Source organism: Dendrobates tinctorius, unplaced genomic scaffold (genome assembly GCF_039654945.1).
Source record: "Dendrobates tinctorius isolate UK_male_01 unplaced genomic scaffold, ASM3965494v1 ptg000016l, whole genome shotgun sequence".
Taxonomy (NCBI): domain Eukaryota; kingdom Metazoa; phylum Chordata; class Amphibia; order Anura; family Dendrobatidae; genus Dendrobates; species Dendrobates tinctorius.
The window spans coordinates 29,187,825-29,205,658 of record NW_027361684.1 but is presented as its reverse complement, the minus strand read 5'-3'; the positions used below and the strand labels follow the sequence as shown (position 1 = coordinate 29,205,658).

Below are 17,834 nucleotides of genomic sequence, written 5' to 3'. Positions count from 1 at the left end.
TTGGAATTAATATATTGTTAAAGGGGTTGTCCGTTTCAAATCGATAAGTCTGCAGTGACTACAGACTTCTGAATCCCCACAGTAAACGCACTGGAGAGCTGGGGATTCCCCGGTTTTTGAGCCGAGATCGGCGGGTGCGTATATGTTATGCATACTCCTGGCCAGTGGACACGGTGTCGCTCCGTACACTTGTATTGATCAAGGCCGCGCCTCATCTAGAGACACGTCCGGCCAGTGGATGTGGCCGACTAGTGGGAAAGGTCTCACTCTGTACAAGTGTATGGAGCGAGACCGTGCCCACTGGCCAGCAGTATGCATAACACATCCATACCGGCCGATCCCGGCTCAGAAACCGGTGCATCCCCTCATCACACAGTGCGTACGCTGTGGGGGGAATTTACAAGTCACAGTCACTGCAGACTTGTCATTTTGGACTGGCTTTTTAATGCTTTTCTTTGGTTGTTGCTGAAGTTTTAATGGAGCACACATCAAAAATTGTACATTAATTATTTTTTTTTTTTTAGTTTTATATAATCTATTTTGTGGGCAGAGCATCACGTGGAGCAGCATAGCGGAGCACAGCCGGCAGTTATCATAATTTTTATCACAATTGCCAAAATGTACGAGGCTGCTAGATGATGTTTGTCGTAATCTATGCCACTTTTGTGATGTAAATGATAAATCCGTTGCCTCCACTCAGTCAGGGTCATGCCCCTACCTGCGAAGCTCTGCCCACTTTTAAAAATGGTGGTACAGGTCGAGACTTGTGTATATTCGGGCAAAGTCGAATTCTATCAAAGCTGAATAATCAGTGCTGTGTGTGGCTTTTTTATATTACGAAAAGCGATGATAAAAATGCAAATTTTATTGCAAAAAAAAAAAAACTCCTGCACAAAGTGTCACAGCTTTCTCCAGCTAACCCTTCATTATGGCTGCCATGCAAAATGCCAGTCAGTGTTCATGAATCAGGGCTGTAATCTTGTGTACATGTCTCCCCAGAAAGCTAAAGTCAGCAAGGTTCAGCCACAATCAGATGTGTATTGAGGCCTCGACTTTCCTTCCATACTTTGTGAGGAAAGAGAAGGCTCCGGCATGTTAGAAGTCCAATTGTTGATCCTCCTCTTCTGTCTGAAGATAAGCTGCCGCCTAGAGGACCCTGACATCTGCTCTCTAATAGAGAGCACAAAGATGTTTGGCAAAGCCCTCCTGTGTATGTGTGATAGTCAGGTGAGAGAGCTGTCTGCCAAATGGCTGTAGGGCTGACTAATATGTTTGAGGGCCTTAAAGGGAATCTGTCACCCCATTCTTTGAGTATCAGCTGCCGGCACCGCCATTAGGAGCTTATCTACAGCATTCTGTAATGCTGTAGGTAAGCCCCTGATGTAACCTGAAGGATAAGAAAAATGAGTTATATTATACTCTCCCAGGGGCGGTCCGGTCGTGGTCCGATGGTTGTTGCGGTCCGGCGTCTCCCATCTTCTAATGGTGACATCCTCTTCTTTGTTGCCTGTCATGGCTCCTGCGCAGGTGCACTGCTCTTCCCTGTTGAGGGCAGAGCAGAATACTGCAGTGCGCAGGCGCTGGACCTCTCCCAGCTCCTGCGCACTGCAGGACTCTGCTCTGCCCTCAACAGGGCAGAGCAGTGCACCTGCGCAGGAGCCAAGGCAGGCAGCAAAGAGGACGTCACCGTTAGAAGATTGGAGGCGCCGAACCGCGACGTGAGTATATAACTCATTTTTCTTAGCTTTCAGGTTACATCTGGGGCTTACCAACAGCATTACAGAATGGAGGTGTGTGTTGTGGAAGGGATAGGTAAGGTTTTTAAGCGGTAAGCTGCCAATCAAAGAATAGGACGAGAGGGATGTGTGCCTCACGTGTAGCGGTGACATACCAGCAGTGTGTGCTTGTATATGGTACAGCGCATGCGCTGCCCATCTCATCCATATATGGAGGATGCTCTGGTTTGTGGCCCTGTGACATGCAAGCGTTCCACCGCCATTATGCTTGCGCAGGCGTGTCAAAACCTGCCACTCGCCAGAGTGTCTATGGGAAAAGGAGCATACATGCATTCTATGCAACGAACTCAGGAGGAGAATACGCAACGTAAAGGTGTTTGTGTTCTTACAAAAAGTGAAGTATTGAATTATGATGTGAAGTATGTTGCCTACATTAGCAGTAAACATGTATCCCTGTAAATAGTATGGGATTGTGATGAGCTAACTTATGTGTAGCGCTGGTAAGCTATCAAAAGATGACAACATGTGATGTAACACACGGAGGACTGAATAACAGTGTAAAAGATGAGGTTGCGACAAAGTGAACATGTGCAAAGAGAGTACCTGTAGTGCAAGAGTCTAAGGTAGATATTGTATCAGTCGCAATGTAGTAGGCACATAAAGGTCTAATACTAAAAAGGTTAATAACGGGAATGTACAGCTCTGGCAAAATTAAGACCGCTGCACAGTTTTCTAAAAATCACCATCTCTGACAGCCATTCCATTCCAGTGTCAGTTGAATTCCAACCAGAGTACATGGCATTCTACTTAATGTGCTTCTGATTAGGTGATCACCTGAACCAAATCTTATTTAACAAGTGGAAGTGTAAAAAAAAAAAAAAAACCCTGCTGTGGTGTTCACAAGCCTTTCATCAATGAGAAGCAAAGGAGAGCCAGGCTGAAGTTTACCAAACACAATTAGGATTGGACCATAGAGGACTGGAGTAATCTTCTCTGAGTGTAGTTTTCAGCTTTGCCCAACACCTGGTCATCTAATGGTTAGATGGAGACCTGGAGAGGCGTACAAGCCACAGTGTCTTTCACCCACTGTGAAATTTGGTGGTGGATCAGTGATGATCTGGGGATGCTTCAGTAAGGCTGGAATTGGGCAGGTTAATATTTGCGAAGGATATATGAATCAAGCCGCTTACAAGGTCTGCTCAGGCAATGTTCCCCAACTCTGAGGACTGGTTTTTCCAACAGGACAATGCCCCATTCCACACAGCTAGGTCAATCAATGTGTGGATAAAGGACCACCCCATTGAAAACCTCTGGAATGTAATCAAGAGAAAGATGGATAGTCACAAGCCATCAAACAAAGAACTGCTTAAATTTTTGTACCGGGAGTGGCATTAGGTCACCCAAAAGCAGTGTGAAAGACTGGTGGAAAGCATGCCAAGACGCATGAAAGCTGTGATTAAAAATCATGGTTATTCCACCAAATATTGATATCTGAACTGTACCCAAGTTAAAGCATGAGTATTGTTTTCCACATGAATAAGAACTGGTTTTCTTTGCATTATTTAAGGTCTGAAAGCACTGTTTCATTTTTATTATTGTTTTCTCATTTGCTGCAAATTACAAAATTTTTAGCTTTAAATTTCGGAGACATGTTGTCAGTAGTTTATAGAATAAAACAATGTACATTTTACTAATAAAAAAAAAAATATACCTATAAAGAGAAAAATCAGAGAAACTGAACATTTTCCAGTGGTCTCTTAATTTTTGCCAGAGCTTTATGTATTATAAGGCAAAGCGCTGGGACAAAGACAAGGAGTGAGGAAAGATACATGAGAGTGCAAAGGACCCCCATCAAATAAAGGTGATGAACACAAAATAGTCTATTACTATATTAGAAGAGAATTTAGCTACTAAACAGGAGCTAAGATAGTGCCAGGTGCAAAGGAAAAGAGGTGAAGGGAGATAAAGTGCAAGGTGCTAAGGGTGTCCATCACAGGAATGTGAAGGGCACTAAATAGTCCAAAACTATATTAGAAGAGGGTTTAGCTACTGAACAGGAGCTTGGAAGTGTATAGTACAAATGATATCTTATGTGAAAAGTTTACTATATAATAAACATATTAAACAATGCCAATTGAAAATACCAAACATCACATCATGAGTTTTATATATACTAGCTGAAGAGGCCGGCGCTGCCCGGGCATAGTAACTAACTGTGGTTACTTATAACAAATTATAATTATCCTCCATCCCATAGGCCCGTGCCCATATACCCATCATACATATACTCCATCCCATAGTCGAGTGCCCATATACCCATCACACATCCTCCATCCCATAGTCCCATGCCCATATACCCATCACACATCCTCCGTCCCATGCTCATATACCCATCATACATATCCACGATCCCATAGGTCCGTGCCCATATACCCATCATACATATCCTCCATCCCATAGTCGAGTGCCCATATACCCATCACACATCCTCCATCCCATAGTCCCATGCCCATATACCCATCACACATATCCGCCATCCCATAGTCCCATGCCCATATACCCGTCATACATATCCTCCATCCCATAGTCAATCATTATGACATCATAATGAGCGGCGGGGCTTGCAACCTATGATGACATCAGTGTCGCCATGGCAACCTTTGTGACATCATAATGAGGGGCGGGGCTTGACACACACACTTTTTCCCCATTATGTAGATAGGGGCAAAATTGTTTGGTGAATTGGAACGCGCGGGGTTAAAATTTCACCTCACAACATAGCCTAGGACGCTCTCGGGGTCCAGACGTGTGACTGTGCCAAATTTTGTGGCTGTAGCTGCGACGGTGCGGATGCCAATCCCGGACATACACACATACACACACTTGAGCTTTATATAATATATTCATTGGATTTAGCCATTCATATCAATCCCTACCAAGAAGGTACATAAAGTCCTCAAAGCACTTCCAGAATCCAAAGAGGCAAACTGCCATATCAAGATGGCCACTCAAACTATATGATCCATGTGTGGACCTCATGGACAGAACAAAAGTTATTCTTTTGTTGAACTTGGCAAGAGTTGTGTGACGATTTAGTATGCAATCTTCATAAAGGCAACATCGCCACAGGAGTATAGCCCAGGCATTCGCTCTACTATGTATATGGAACTGTCCATACAGTGAGAACAAACAAACGAAACGTGCGGTGGGAACGCTGCAGGAAGCCGGTGACATCGGCTCTTTGAGTTTCCCCTCTGCTGTTCATGTACAGGTGCTTCTCAGAAAATTAGAATATCCTCAAAGTTAATTTATTTCAGTTCTTCAGTTCTCCAATGCAAAAAGTGAAACTCATAGTCATTACAATCAGTGATCTATTTCTAGTGTTTTTCTGTTATTGTTGATGATTATGGCTTACAGCCAATGAAACCCAAAAGTCATTATCTCTGAAAATTAGAATACTTTATAACACCAGCTTGAAAAATGATTTTAAAATTCGAAATGTTGACCTACTGAAACGTATGTTCAGTAAATGCACCCAATACTTGGTCGGGGCTCCTTTTGCATCAATTACTGCATCAATGTGGCGTGGCATGGAGGCGATCAGCCTGTGGCACTGCTGAGGTGTTATGGAAGCCCAGGTTGCTTTGATAGCAGCCTTCAGCTCATCTGCATCGTTAGGTCTGGTGTCTCTCATCTTCCTCTTGACAATACCCCATAGATTCTCAATGGGGTTAAGGTCAGGTACTTTTTGCAGTGTGGACAGGTGCCAAGTCCTGCTGGAGAATGAAATTTCCATTGCCCAAAAGCTTGTCTGAAGCGGGAAGCATGAAGTGCTCTAAAATTTCCTGGTAGACGGCTGCACTGACTTTGGTCTTGATAAAACACAGACCTACACCAGCAGATGACATGGCTCTCCAAACCATCACTGATTTGTGGAAACTTCACACTAGACCTCAAGCAGCTTGGATTGTGGCCTCTCCACTCTTCCTCCAGGCTCTGGGACCTTCATTTCCAAATGAAATGAAAAAATTTATTTTCATTTGAAAACGCCCTGGACTACTGAGTAACTTTTTCTCCTTGGTCCAGGTAAGACGCTTCTGGCATTGACTATTGGTCATGAGTGGCTTGACACAAGGAATGCGACACTTGCAGCCCATGTCCTGGATACGTCTGTATGTGGTGGCACTTGATGCAATGACTCCAGCAGCTGCCAGTGCACTCCTTGTGAATCTCCCGCAAATTTTTGAATGGCCTTTTCCTAACAATCTTTTCAAGACTGTGGTTATCCTGGTTGCTTGTGCACCTTTTTCTGCCATACTTTTTCCATTAATATGCTTGGATACAGCACTCTGTGAACAGCCAGCTTCTTTAGCAATGACCTTTTGTGGCTTACCCTCCTTGTGGAGTGTGTTAATGACTGCCTTCTGGACCTCTGTCAAGTCAGCAGTCTTCCCCCATTATCGTGGAGCCTACTGAAACAGACTAAGGCTACGTGCACACGCTGCGGATTTGGCCTCTGCGGATCTGCAGACAGTGTACAGTACAATGTAAGTCTATGTGACTTACAATCCGCTGTGCACATGCTGTGGATTTTTAACTGCGGAAAAGCTGCTGTTTCCAATTCGCAGAAAGAAATGACATGTCACTACTTTTCTGCGGATTCTGCTGCAGTTTATCATCTCCTCCATTGTAGAGGTGATAAACCGCAGGTAAAACCGCAGGTCATTTTACCTGCGGTTCCGCAGATACCAATCCGCAGCGTGTGCACATAGCCTTAGGGATCTTAAGTGCTACTTTCCCCATAATTCACCTGAATATACCCATATAACACGTAATGTTTTCCCATAACAACCCATTAAATATGATACTATACTGCATACGGATGCTGTACATCAATGAGCAACTCAGCCGGACAAATTACAAGTTGACCTGGGATCTTAGTGGACCATGTTTCTGTGCAATTTCACTATTTACTTTTACTGGCTTTGACGGGATGATGTGGGATATTAGGGGGAGTAGTCCGGTAGCTCTGGCTGACGGGATGATGTGGGATAGTAGTCCGGTAGCTCTGGCAGACGGGATGATGTGGGGATATTAGGGGTAGTAGTGCGGTAGCTCTGGCTGACGGGATGATGTGGGATATTAGGGGTAGTAGTCTGGTATCTCTGGCTGACGGGATGATGTGGGATATTAGGGGTAGTAGTCCGGTAGCTCTGGCTGACGGGATGATGTGGGATATTAGGGATAGTAGTCCTGTAGCTCTGGCTGACGGGATGATATGGGATATTAGGGGTAGTAGTCCGGTAGCTCTGGCTGACGGGATGATGTGAGATATTAGGGTATGTGCACATGTGGAGAGAAAACCGCAGGTAAATCCGCAGGACAAAAGTCCTGCAGTTTATCTGCGGTTTTGCCCTGCGGTTTTACACCGCATAATGGATGAGGTGTAAAACTGCAGCTTTTCTGCACCAAACAATTGACATGCTCCGGATTGTAAACCGCAGAAAAATCCGCAGCATGTGCACTGCATTTTTTTTTCCATTGAAAATAAAGGTACTGTACAACGCAGCAGAATCTGCTGCATTTCCGCAGAGCCAAAACCGCTGCGGAAACGCAGCAGATTTCACTACGTGTGCACATACCCTTAGTAGTCCGGTAGCTCTGGCTGACGGGATGATGTGGGATATTAGTAGTCCAGTGGCTCTGGCTGACGGGATGATGTGGGATATTAGTAGTCTGGTGGCTCTGGCTGACGGGATGATGTGGGATATTAGTAGTCTGGTGGCTCTGGCTGACGGGATGATGTGGGATATTAGTAGTCTGGTGGCTCTGGCTGACGGGATGATGATGATGTGGGATATTAGTAGTCTGGTGGCTCTGGCTGACGGGATGATGATGATGTGGGATATTAGTAGTCTGGTGGCTCTGGCTGACGGGATGATGATGATGTGGGATATTAGTAGTCTGGTGGCTCTGGCTGACGGGATGATGATGATGTGGGATATTAGTAGTCTGGTGGCTCTGGCTGACGGGATGATGATGATGTGGGATATTAGTAGTCTGGTGGCTCTGGCTGACGGGATGATGATGATGTGGGATATTAGTAGTCTGGTGGCTCTGGCTGACGGGATGATGATGATGTGGGATATTAGTAGTCTGGTGGCTCTGGCTGACGGGATGATGATGATGTGGGATATTAGTAGTCTGGTGGCTCTGGCTGACGGGATGATGATGATGTGGGATATTAGTAGTCTGGTGGCTCTGGCTGACGGGATGATGATGATGTGGGATATTAGTAGTCTGGTGGCTCTGGCTGACGGGATGATGATGATGTGGGATATTAGTAGTCTGGTGGCTCTGGCTGACGGGATGATGATGATGTGGGATATTAGTAGTCTGGTGGCTCTGGCTGACGGGATGATGATGATGTGGGATATTAGTAGTCTGGTGGCTCTGGCTGACGGGATGATGATGATGTGGGATATTAGTAGTCTGGTGGCTCTGGCTGACGGGATGATGATGATGTGGGATATTAGTAGTCTGGTGGCTCTGGCTGACGGGATGATGATGATGTGGGATATTAGTAGTCTGGTGGCTCTGGCTGACGGGATGATGATGATGTGGGATATTAGTAGTCTGGTGGCTCTGGCTGACGGGATGATGATGATGTGGGATATTAGTAGTCTGGTGGCTCTGGCTGACGGGATGATGATGATGTGGGATATTAGTAGTCTGGTGGCTCTGGCTGACGGGATGATGATGATGTGGGATATTAGTAGTCTGGTGGCTCTGGCTGACGGGATGATGATGATGTGGGATATTAGTAGTCTGGTGGCTCTGGCTGACGGGATGATGATGATGTGGGATATTAGTAGTCTGGTGGCTCTGGCTGACGGGATGATGATGATGTGGGATATTAGTAGTCTGGTGGCTCTGGCTGACGGGATGATGATGATGTGGGATATTAGTAGTCTGGTGGCTCTGGCTGACGGGATGATGATGATGTGGGATATTAGTAGTCTGGTGGCTCTGGCTGACGGGATGATGATGATGTGGGATATTAGTAGTCTGGTGGCTCTGGCTGACGGGATGATGATGATGTGGGATATTAGTAGTCTGGTGGCTCTGGCTGACGGGATGATGATGATGTGGGATATTAGTAGTCTGGTGGCTCTGGCTGACGGGATGATGATGATGTGGGATATTAGTAGTCTGGTGGCTCTGGCTGACGGGATGATGATGATGTGGGATATTAGTAGTCTGGTGGCTCTGGCTGACGGGATGATGATGATGTGGGATATTAGTAGTCTGGTGGCTCTGGCTGACGGGATGATGATGATGTGGGATATTAGTAGTCTGGTGGCTCTGGCTGACGGGATGATGATGATGTGGGATATTAGTAGTCTGGTGGCTCTGGCTGACGGGATGATGATGATGTGGGATATTAGTAGTCTGGTGGCTCTGGCTGACGGGATGATGATGATGTGGGATATTAGTAGTCTGGTGGCTCTGGCTGACGGGATGATGATGATGTGGGATATTAGTAGTCTGGTGGCTCTGGCTGACGGGATGATGATGATGTGGGATATTAGTAGTCTGGTGGCTCTGGCTGACGGGATGATGATGATGTGGGATATTAGTAGTCTGGTGGCTCTGGCTGACGGGATGATGATGATGTGGGATATTAGTAGTCTGGTGGCTCTGGCTGACGGGATGATGATGATGTGGGATATTAGTAGTCTGGTGGCTCTGGCTGACGGGATGATGATGATGTGGGATATTAGTAGTCTGGTGGCTCTGGCTGACGGGATGATGATGATGTGGGATATTAGTAGTCTGGTGGCTCTGGCTGACGGGATGATGATGATGTGGGATATTAGTAGTCTGGTGGCTCTGGCTGACGGGATGATGATGATGTGGGATATTAGTAGTCTGGTGGCTCTGGCTGACGGGATGATGATGATGTGGGATATTAGTAGTCTGGTGGCTCTGGCTGACGGGATGATGATGATGTGGGATATTAGTAGTCTGGTGGCTCTGGCTGACGGGATGATGATGATGTGGGATATTAGTAGTCTGGTGGCTCTGGCTGACGGGATGATGATGATGTGGGATATTAGTAGTCTGGTGGCTCTGGCTGACGGGATGATGATGATGTGGGATATTAGTAGTCTGGTGGCTCTGGCTGACGGGATGATGATGATGTGGGATATTAGTAGTCTGGTGGCTCTGGCTGACGGGATGATGATGATGTGGGATATTAGTAGTCTGGTGGCTCTGGCTGACGGGATGATGATGATGTGGGATATTAGTAGTCTGGTGGCTCTGGCTGACGGGATGATGATGATGTGGGATATTAGTAGTCTGGTGGCTCTGGCTGACGGGATGATGATGATGTGGGATATTAGTAGTCTGGTGGCTCTGGCTGACGGGATGATGATGATGTGGGATATTAGTAGTCTGGTGGCTCTGGCTGACGGGATGATGATGATGTGGGATATTAGTAGTCTGGTGGCTCTGGCTGACGGGATGATGATGATGTGGGATATTAGTAGTCTGGTGGCTCTGGCTGACGGGATGATGATGATGTGGGATATTAGTAGTCTGGTGGCTCTGGCTGACGGGATGATGATGATGTGGGATATTAGTAGTCTGGTGGCTCTGGCTGACGGGATGATGATGATGTGGGATATTAGTAGTCTGGTGGCTCTGGCTGACGGGATGATGATGATGTGGGATATTAGTAGTCTGGTGGCTCTGGCTGACGGGATGATGATGATGTGGGATATTAGTAGTCTGGTGGCTCTGGCTGACGGGATGATGATGATGTGGGATATTAGTAGTCTGGTGGCTCTGGCTGACGGGATGATGATGATGATGTGGGATATTAGTAGTCTGGTGGCTCTGGCTGACGGGATGATGATGATGATGTGGGATATTAGTAGTCTGGTGGCTCTGGCTGACGGGATGATGATGATGATGTGGGATATTAGTAGTCTGGTGGCTCTGGCTGACGGGATGATGATGATGATGTGGGATATTAGTAGTCTGGTGGCTCTGGCTGACGGGATGATGATGATGATGTGGGATATTAGTAGTCTGGTGGCTCTGGCTGACGGGATGATGATGATGATGTGGGATATTAGTAGTCTGGTGGCTCTGGCTGACGGGATGATGATGATGATGTGGGATATTAGTAGTCTGGTGGCTCTGGCTGACGGGATGATGATGATGATGTGGGATATTAGTAGTCTGGTGGCTCTGGCTGACGGGATGATGATGATGATGTGGGATATTAGTAGTCTGGTGGCTCTGGCTGACGGGATGATGATGATGATGTGGGATATTAGTAGTCTGGTGGCTCTGGCTGACGGGATGATGATGATGATGTGGGATATTAGTAGTCTGGTGGCTCTGGCTGACGGGATGATGATGATGATGTGGGATATTAGTAGTCTGGTGGCTCTGGCTGACGGGATGATGATGATGATGTGGGATATTAGTAGTCTGGTGGCTCTGGCTGACGGGATGATGATGATGATGTGGGATATTAGTAGTCTGGTGGCTCTGGCTGACGGGATGATGATGATGATGTGGGATATTAGTAGTCTGGTGGCTCTGGCTGACGGGATGATGATGATGATGTGGGATATTAGTAGTCTGGTGGCTCTGGCTGACGGGATGATGATGATGATGTGGGATATTAGTAGTCTGGTGGCTCTGGCTGACGGGATGATGATGATGATGTGGGATATTAGTAGTCTGGTGGCTCTGGCTGACGGGATGATGATGATGATGTGGGATATTAGTAGTCTGGTGGCTCTGGCTGACGGGATGATGATGATGATGTGGGATATTAGTAGTCTGGTGGCTCTGGCTGACGGGATGATGATGATGATGTGGGATATTAGTAGTCTGGTGGCTCTGGCTGACGGGATGATGATGATGATGTGGGATATTAGTAGTCTGGTGGCTCTGGCTGACGGGATGATGATGATGATGTGGGATATTAGTAGTCTGGTGGCTCTGGCTGACGGGATGATGATGATGATGTGGGATATTAGTAGTCTGGTGGCTCTGGCTGACGGGATGATGATGATGATGTGGGATATTAGTAGTCTGGTGGCTCTGGCTGACGGGATGATGATGATGATGTGGGATATTAGTAGTCTGGTGGCTCTGGCTGACGGGATGATGATGATGATGTGGGATATTAGTAGTCTGGTGGCTCTGGCTGACGGGATGATGATGATGATGTGGGATATTAGTAGTCTGGTGGCTCTGGCTGACGGGATGATGATGATGATGTGGGATATTAGTAGTCTGGTGGCTCTGGCTGACGGGATGATGATGATGATGTGGGATATTAGTAGTCTGGTGGCTCTGGCTGACGGGATGATGATGATGATGTGGGATATTAGTAGTCTGGTGGCTCTGGCTGACGGGATGATGATGATGATGTGGGATATTAGTAGTCTGGTGGCTCTGGCTGACGGGATGATGATGATGATGTGGGATATTAGTAGTCTGGTGGCTCTGGCTGACGGGATGATGATGATGATGTGGGATATTAGTAGTCTGGTGGCTCTGGCTGACGGGATGATGATGATGATGTGGGATATTAGTAGTCTGGTGGCTCTGGCTGACGGGATGATGATGATGATGTGGGATATTAGTAGTCTGGTGGCTCTGGCTGACGGGATGATGATGATGATGTGGGATATTAGTAGTCTGGTGGCTCTGGCTGACGGGATGATGATGATGATGTGGGATATTAGTAGTCTGGTGGCTCTGGCTGACGGGATGATGATGATGATGTGGGATATTAGTAGTCTGGTGGCTCTGGCTGACGGGATGATGATGATGATGTGGGATATTAGTAGTCTGGTGGCTCTGGCTGACGGGATGATGATGTGGGATATTAGTAGTCTGGTGGCTCTGGCTGACGGGATGATGATGTGGGATATTAGTAGTCTGGTGGCTCTGGCTGACGGGATGATGATGTGGGATATTAGTAGTCTGGTGGCTCTGGCTGACGGGATGATGATGTGGGATATTAGTAGTCTGGTGGCTCTGGCTGACGGGATGATGATGTGGGATATTAGTAGTCTGGTGGCTCTGGCTGACGGGATGATGATGTGGGATATTAGTAGTCTGGTGGCTCTGGCTGACGGGATGATGATGTGGGATATTAGTAGTCTGGTGGCTCTGGCTGACGGGATGATGATGTGGGATATTAGTAGTCTGGTGGCTCTGGCTGACGGGATGATGATGTGGGATATTAGTAGTCTGGTGGCTCTGGCTGACGGGATGATGATGATGATGTGGGATATTAGTAGTCTGGTGGCTCTGGCTGACGGGATGATGATGATGATGTGGGATATTAGTAGTCTGGTGGCTCTGGCTGACGGGATGATGATGATGATGTGGGATATTAGTAGTCTGGTGGCTCTGGCTGACGGGATGATGATGATGATGTGGGATATTAGTAGTCTGGTGGCTCTGGCTGACGGGATGATGATGATGATGTGGGATATTAGTAGTCTGGTGGCTCTGGCTGACGGGATGATGATGATGATGTGGGATATTAGTAGTCTGGTGGCTCTGGCTGACGGGATGATGATGATGATGTGGGATATTAGTAGTCTGGTGGCTCTGGCTGACGGGATGATGATGATGATGTGGGATATTAGTAGTCTGGTGGCTCTGGCTGACGGGATGATGATGATGATGTGGGATATTAGTAGTCTGGTGGCTCTGGCTGACGGGATGATGATGATGATGTGGGATATTAGTAGTCTGGTGGCTCTGGCTGACGGGATGATGATGATGATGTGGGATATTAGTAGTCTGGTGGCTCTGGCTGACGGGATGATGATGATGATGTGGGATATTAGTAGTCTGGTGGCTCTGGCTGACGGGATGATGATGATGATGTGGGATATTAGTAGTCTGGTGGCTCTGGCTGACGGGATGATGATGATGATGTGGGATATTAGTAGTCCGGTGGCTCTGGCTGACGGGATGATATGGGATATAATAGTGAATGTGCCTATGCAGCGTGGGCGGGGCTATACACTCAGCTTTGCACACTAACCGTAGTTAGTTACTATGCTCGGGCAGCGCCGGGCTCTTCAGCTAGTGTATTATATAATTTAGGAGTCTGTTCATTCTATATAGACTCTGAATCTGACATGGACACCGACTCCACAACCCTGAGGGGTGGGGAAATTTTTTCTGCCAAGAACCATTTGCATATTTAAACCATCATATGGAGCCATACAATATACGGTAATCAGTCTAAACATAATCCCACTATATTTGGTCAAACCTTCAATTAACTCGCCCGTAATATAATGGATGGAGCTGTTTCTCTTTGGTGAGGTGTCTGGTGGTATAGATGATGTTGCTACTCGCAACTGCTTTTCCATCATTTAGGAGTCACTGAAACTCTGCTGTAAATACGTCACATAGGAGACACTGAGGCTGATGTATATACATCATGTAGAAGACAATGGTACTTTGCTGTATACACATCACACCAAGGCTGTGATATATGCATCAAAAGGAAGACACTAATATGCCAGCATACATCACATAGGAAATGCAAAGACCGCTGGATATACATCACATAGGAGACAGTGAGCTTGCCAGGCGCATACTGGAACTGGTTGAGATCAGACTGGCTGCAATGGCATGAGTGGGACAAGAGTGCAGAATGTGTCCTCTCCTCCCACAAAGGGCATGCTGACACTGATGGCACTTTTGACAAACTAAAGGACCAGTAGACAAAAGCTGGGCAGGGCTGAACTAAATTCTTCCCACCCCAGTTGTAATGGATCACTTCGGATGATTTCTTGGAAGGTTGTGTCTGTATATTTCCACATACATCCCCCAGCAATAGGATTACATGAACTTCAGCATTCAAGCTTTAATCACAGAGAAATTGCCTGGTTTACTCAGTGTTGTCCTCTGAGTCATCCATGTAAAATTGACGGAAACAGGATGATGGATAATGTGGTTTGTTATTTCCAAAGCTCAATTTTAGCACAAGGTACGTCCTACAGGAGCATAAAGAAAATTTGATCACTGACCATGAAGGCCAATGATAATTCTTTTCCAGCGGTTTTCCTGTAGATAAGTGTGCATCCTGACACAGCACAGAGACTAGATTTAGCTAGGAAGATGCTCTGACCAGTTTTCTGTCCATAGATCGCAAAAACAGTTTTTAAAGGAAATCCATCTCTTATGGTCGGCATTCCACATTCTCACTGCTCTAACGGTAAAGAACCCTTTCCTATTATGTTGCTTCTAAAAACTGTCACAACTGCTGCACCCAGTAAACTAAGCGATATATTGCTGGATTCAGGGTTTCTTTTCCTACATTATGCTGCTTTCAGGTGAGGTAGCAAAAACCTGGAGACAGATTCATTTTACCAACCACAACTTCATGAAAGGTTGGGGGGGAATAGAAAAAATATCTGTCTCCATACGCACACTAGACATTGTTACAGGGAATTGTAAGAATATGACCCATTATTTACATCATGTTCTTATGTTAAAATATTAAATCTATTTAAAAAAGCATAAATCTTTACGTTTTTACACTGCCCACAGGCTGTTTGTCAGATTCACCTTTCCTGTTCTATACAGTTGACTTGTGATCAGTCTCATGATCATCAGACATGATTACAGTGACTGCTAAGCCTTATACCTACTGATAACATACCGTAGACCCGATGGTGTTCATCCGCAGAAGGGGGACCCCAGCCATCATGTTATCTCCTAAGTTGGGACAGCCCCTTTTTGCGCTTTTCACAAGTTGTCGTTGTAACAGCCTTCCTTTTGCTTTTTCTTTGCAGAGATTTGGATAAGTTATCAAGCTCCTCTTTCCTGCATACCTAGGGTGTGTGTTCCTCACGCACCCTCCCACCACGGCGGCACACGTGAAACCCACTGTGTGCAGAGTCATCGTCTACTTGCAACGAGAGATGTCTGGCGACACTTGTCTGACAGCAATGTGCCCCACTTCAGGGGCCAAACCTAAAACATACAGCTTTAAAGGGGGCTGCCTTGGAAATAAATATGTTCGGTTGAACGTGGGTGGATCTTTGTACTACACCACAGTGCAGGTCCTCACGAGACATGACACTATGCTCAAGGCGATGTTCAGTGGCCGCATGGAGGTACTGACCGATAAAGAAGGTGAGATTATTTCCATACTGGTGTACATATAAGGGCGAGTGATTATTGTGTGCACTATAGGGAAGACTCAGAACATGCACTTGAGGTTCTATGAGGACTGGATCTGAGGAAAACTGCATGGAACATAGAAATAATAGTTGCATCCATGATTGCTTGACCAGTTATGCTGCATTATCATCCAGTGGATTTTTGCTGAATATATTATTCATAATTCAGAGCTTCATACTTTCATGGCCAAAAGTTTTGAGAATGACACAAATATTAATTTTTACAAAGTCTGCTGCTTCATTTTTTCTAATGGCAATTGGCATATACTCCAGAATGTTATAAAGAGTGATCAGCTTAACAGCAATTACTTGCAAAGTCAATATTTGCCTAGAAAATGAACTTTATCCCCCAAAACACATTTCAACATCATTGCAGCCCTGCCTTAAAAGGACCAGCTAACATCGTTTCAGTGATTGCTCCATTAACACAGGTGTGGGTGTTGATGAGGACAGGGCTGGAGATCAATCTGTCATGATTAAGTAAGAATGACACCACTGGACACTTTAAAAGGAGGCTGGTGCTTGGCATCATTGTTTCTCTTCTGTTAACCATGGTTATCTCTAAAGAAACATGTGCAGTCATCATTGCACTGCACAAAAATGGCCTAACAGGGAAGAGTATCGCAGCTAGAAAGATTGCACCTCAGTCAACAATCTATCGCATCATCAAGAACTTCAAGGAGAGAGGTTCCCTTGTTGCCAAAAAGGCTCCAGGACGCCCAAGAAAGACCAGCAAGCGCCAGGACCGTCTCTTAAAAGTGTTTCAGCTGCGGATCGGGCTACCAGCAGTGCAGAGCTTGCTCAGGAATGGCAGCAGGCAGGTGTGAGTGCATCTGCACGCACTGTGAGGCAGAGACTCTTGGAGCAAGGCCTGGTCTCAAGGAGGGCAGCAAAGAAGCCACTTCTCTCCAGAAAAAAACATCATGGACAGACTGATATTCTGCAAGATGTACAGGGAGTGGACTGCTGAGGACTGGGGTAAAGTCATTTTCTCTGATGAATCCCCTTTTCGATTGTTTGGGACATCTGGAAAACGGCTTATTCGGAGAAGACCAGGTGAGCGCTACCACCAGTCTTGTCTCATGCCAACTGTCAAGCATCCTGAAACCATTCATGTGTGGGGTTGCTTCTCAGCCAAGGGAATGGGCTCTCTCTCAGTCTTGCCTAAAAACACAGCCATGAATAAAGAATGGTACCAGAATGTCCTCCAAGAGCAACTTCTCCCAACCGTCCAAGAGCAGTTTGGCGATTAACAATGCCTTTTTCAACATGATGGAGCACCTTGCCATAAAGCAAAGGTGATAACTAAATGGCTCAGGGAACAAAACATAGAGATTTTGGGACCATGGCCTGGAAACTCCCCAGATCTTAATCCCATTGAGAACTTGTGGTCAATCATCAAGAGACTGGTGGACAAACAAAAACCTTCAAATTCAGACAAAATAAAAGCATTGATTTTGCAAGAATGGACTGCTATCAGTCAGGATTTGATCCAGAAGTTGTTTGAGAGCATGCCAGGGAGAATTGCTGAGGTCCTGAAGAAGAAGGGTGAACACTGCAAATATTGACTTGCTGCATTAACTCATTCTAACTGTCAATATAACCTTTTGTTACTCATAATATGATTGCAATTATATTTCTGTATGTGATAGAAACATCTGACAAACACACATAAAAACCAGAGGGCAGCAGATCATGTGAAAATATAATATTTGTGTCATTCTCAAAACTTTTGGCCATGACTGTAGTGTTCTTTAACCCCTTAGTCACGGAGCCAATTTGCAGCTTAATGACCTGGCCAATTTTTACAATTCTGACCACTGTCACTTTGAGGTTATAACTCTGG

The 17,834-nt window shown here is 46.0% G+C and overlaps 1 protein-coding gene across 1 annotated transcript in view; it reads left to right on the top strand.

Annotated features, from left to right (window-relative positions):
• The window catches only part of TNFAIP1 (TNF alpha induced protein 1), a 42,843-nt gene that overhangs the window by 1,991 nt on the left and 23,018 nt on the right, over positions 1–17,834 (top strand). The window contains exon 2 of the mRNA XM_073565607.1: positions 15,599–15,941. Within this exon, the coding sequence (XP_073421708.1) occupies positions 15,728–15,941 (214 nt within the window). The 5' untranslated portion in view covers positions 15,599–15,727. The remainder of the gene's footprint in view (positions 1–15,598; positions 15,942–17,834) is intronic.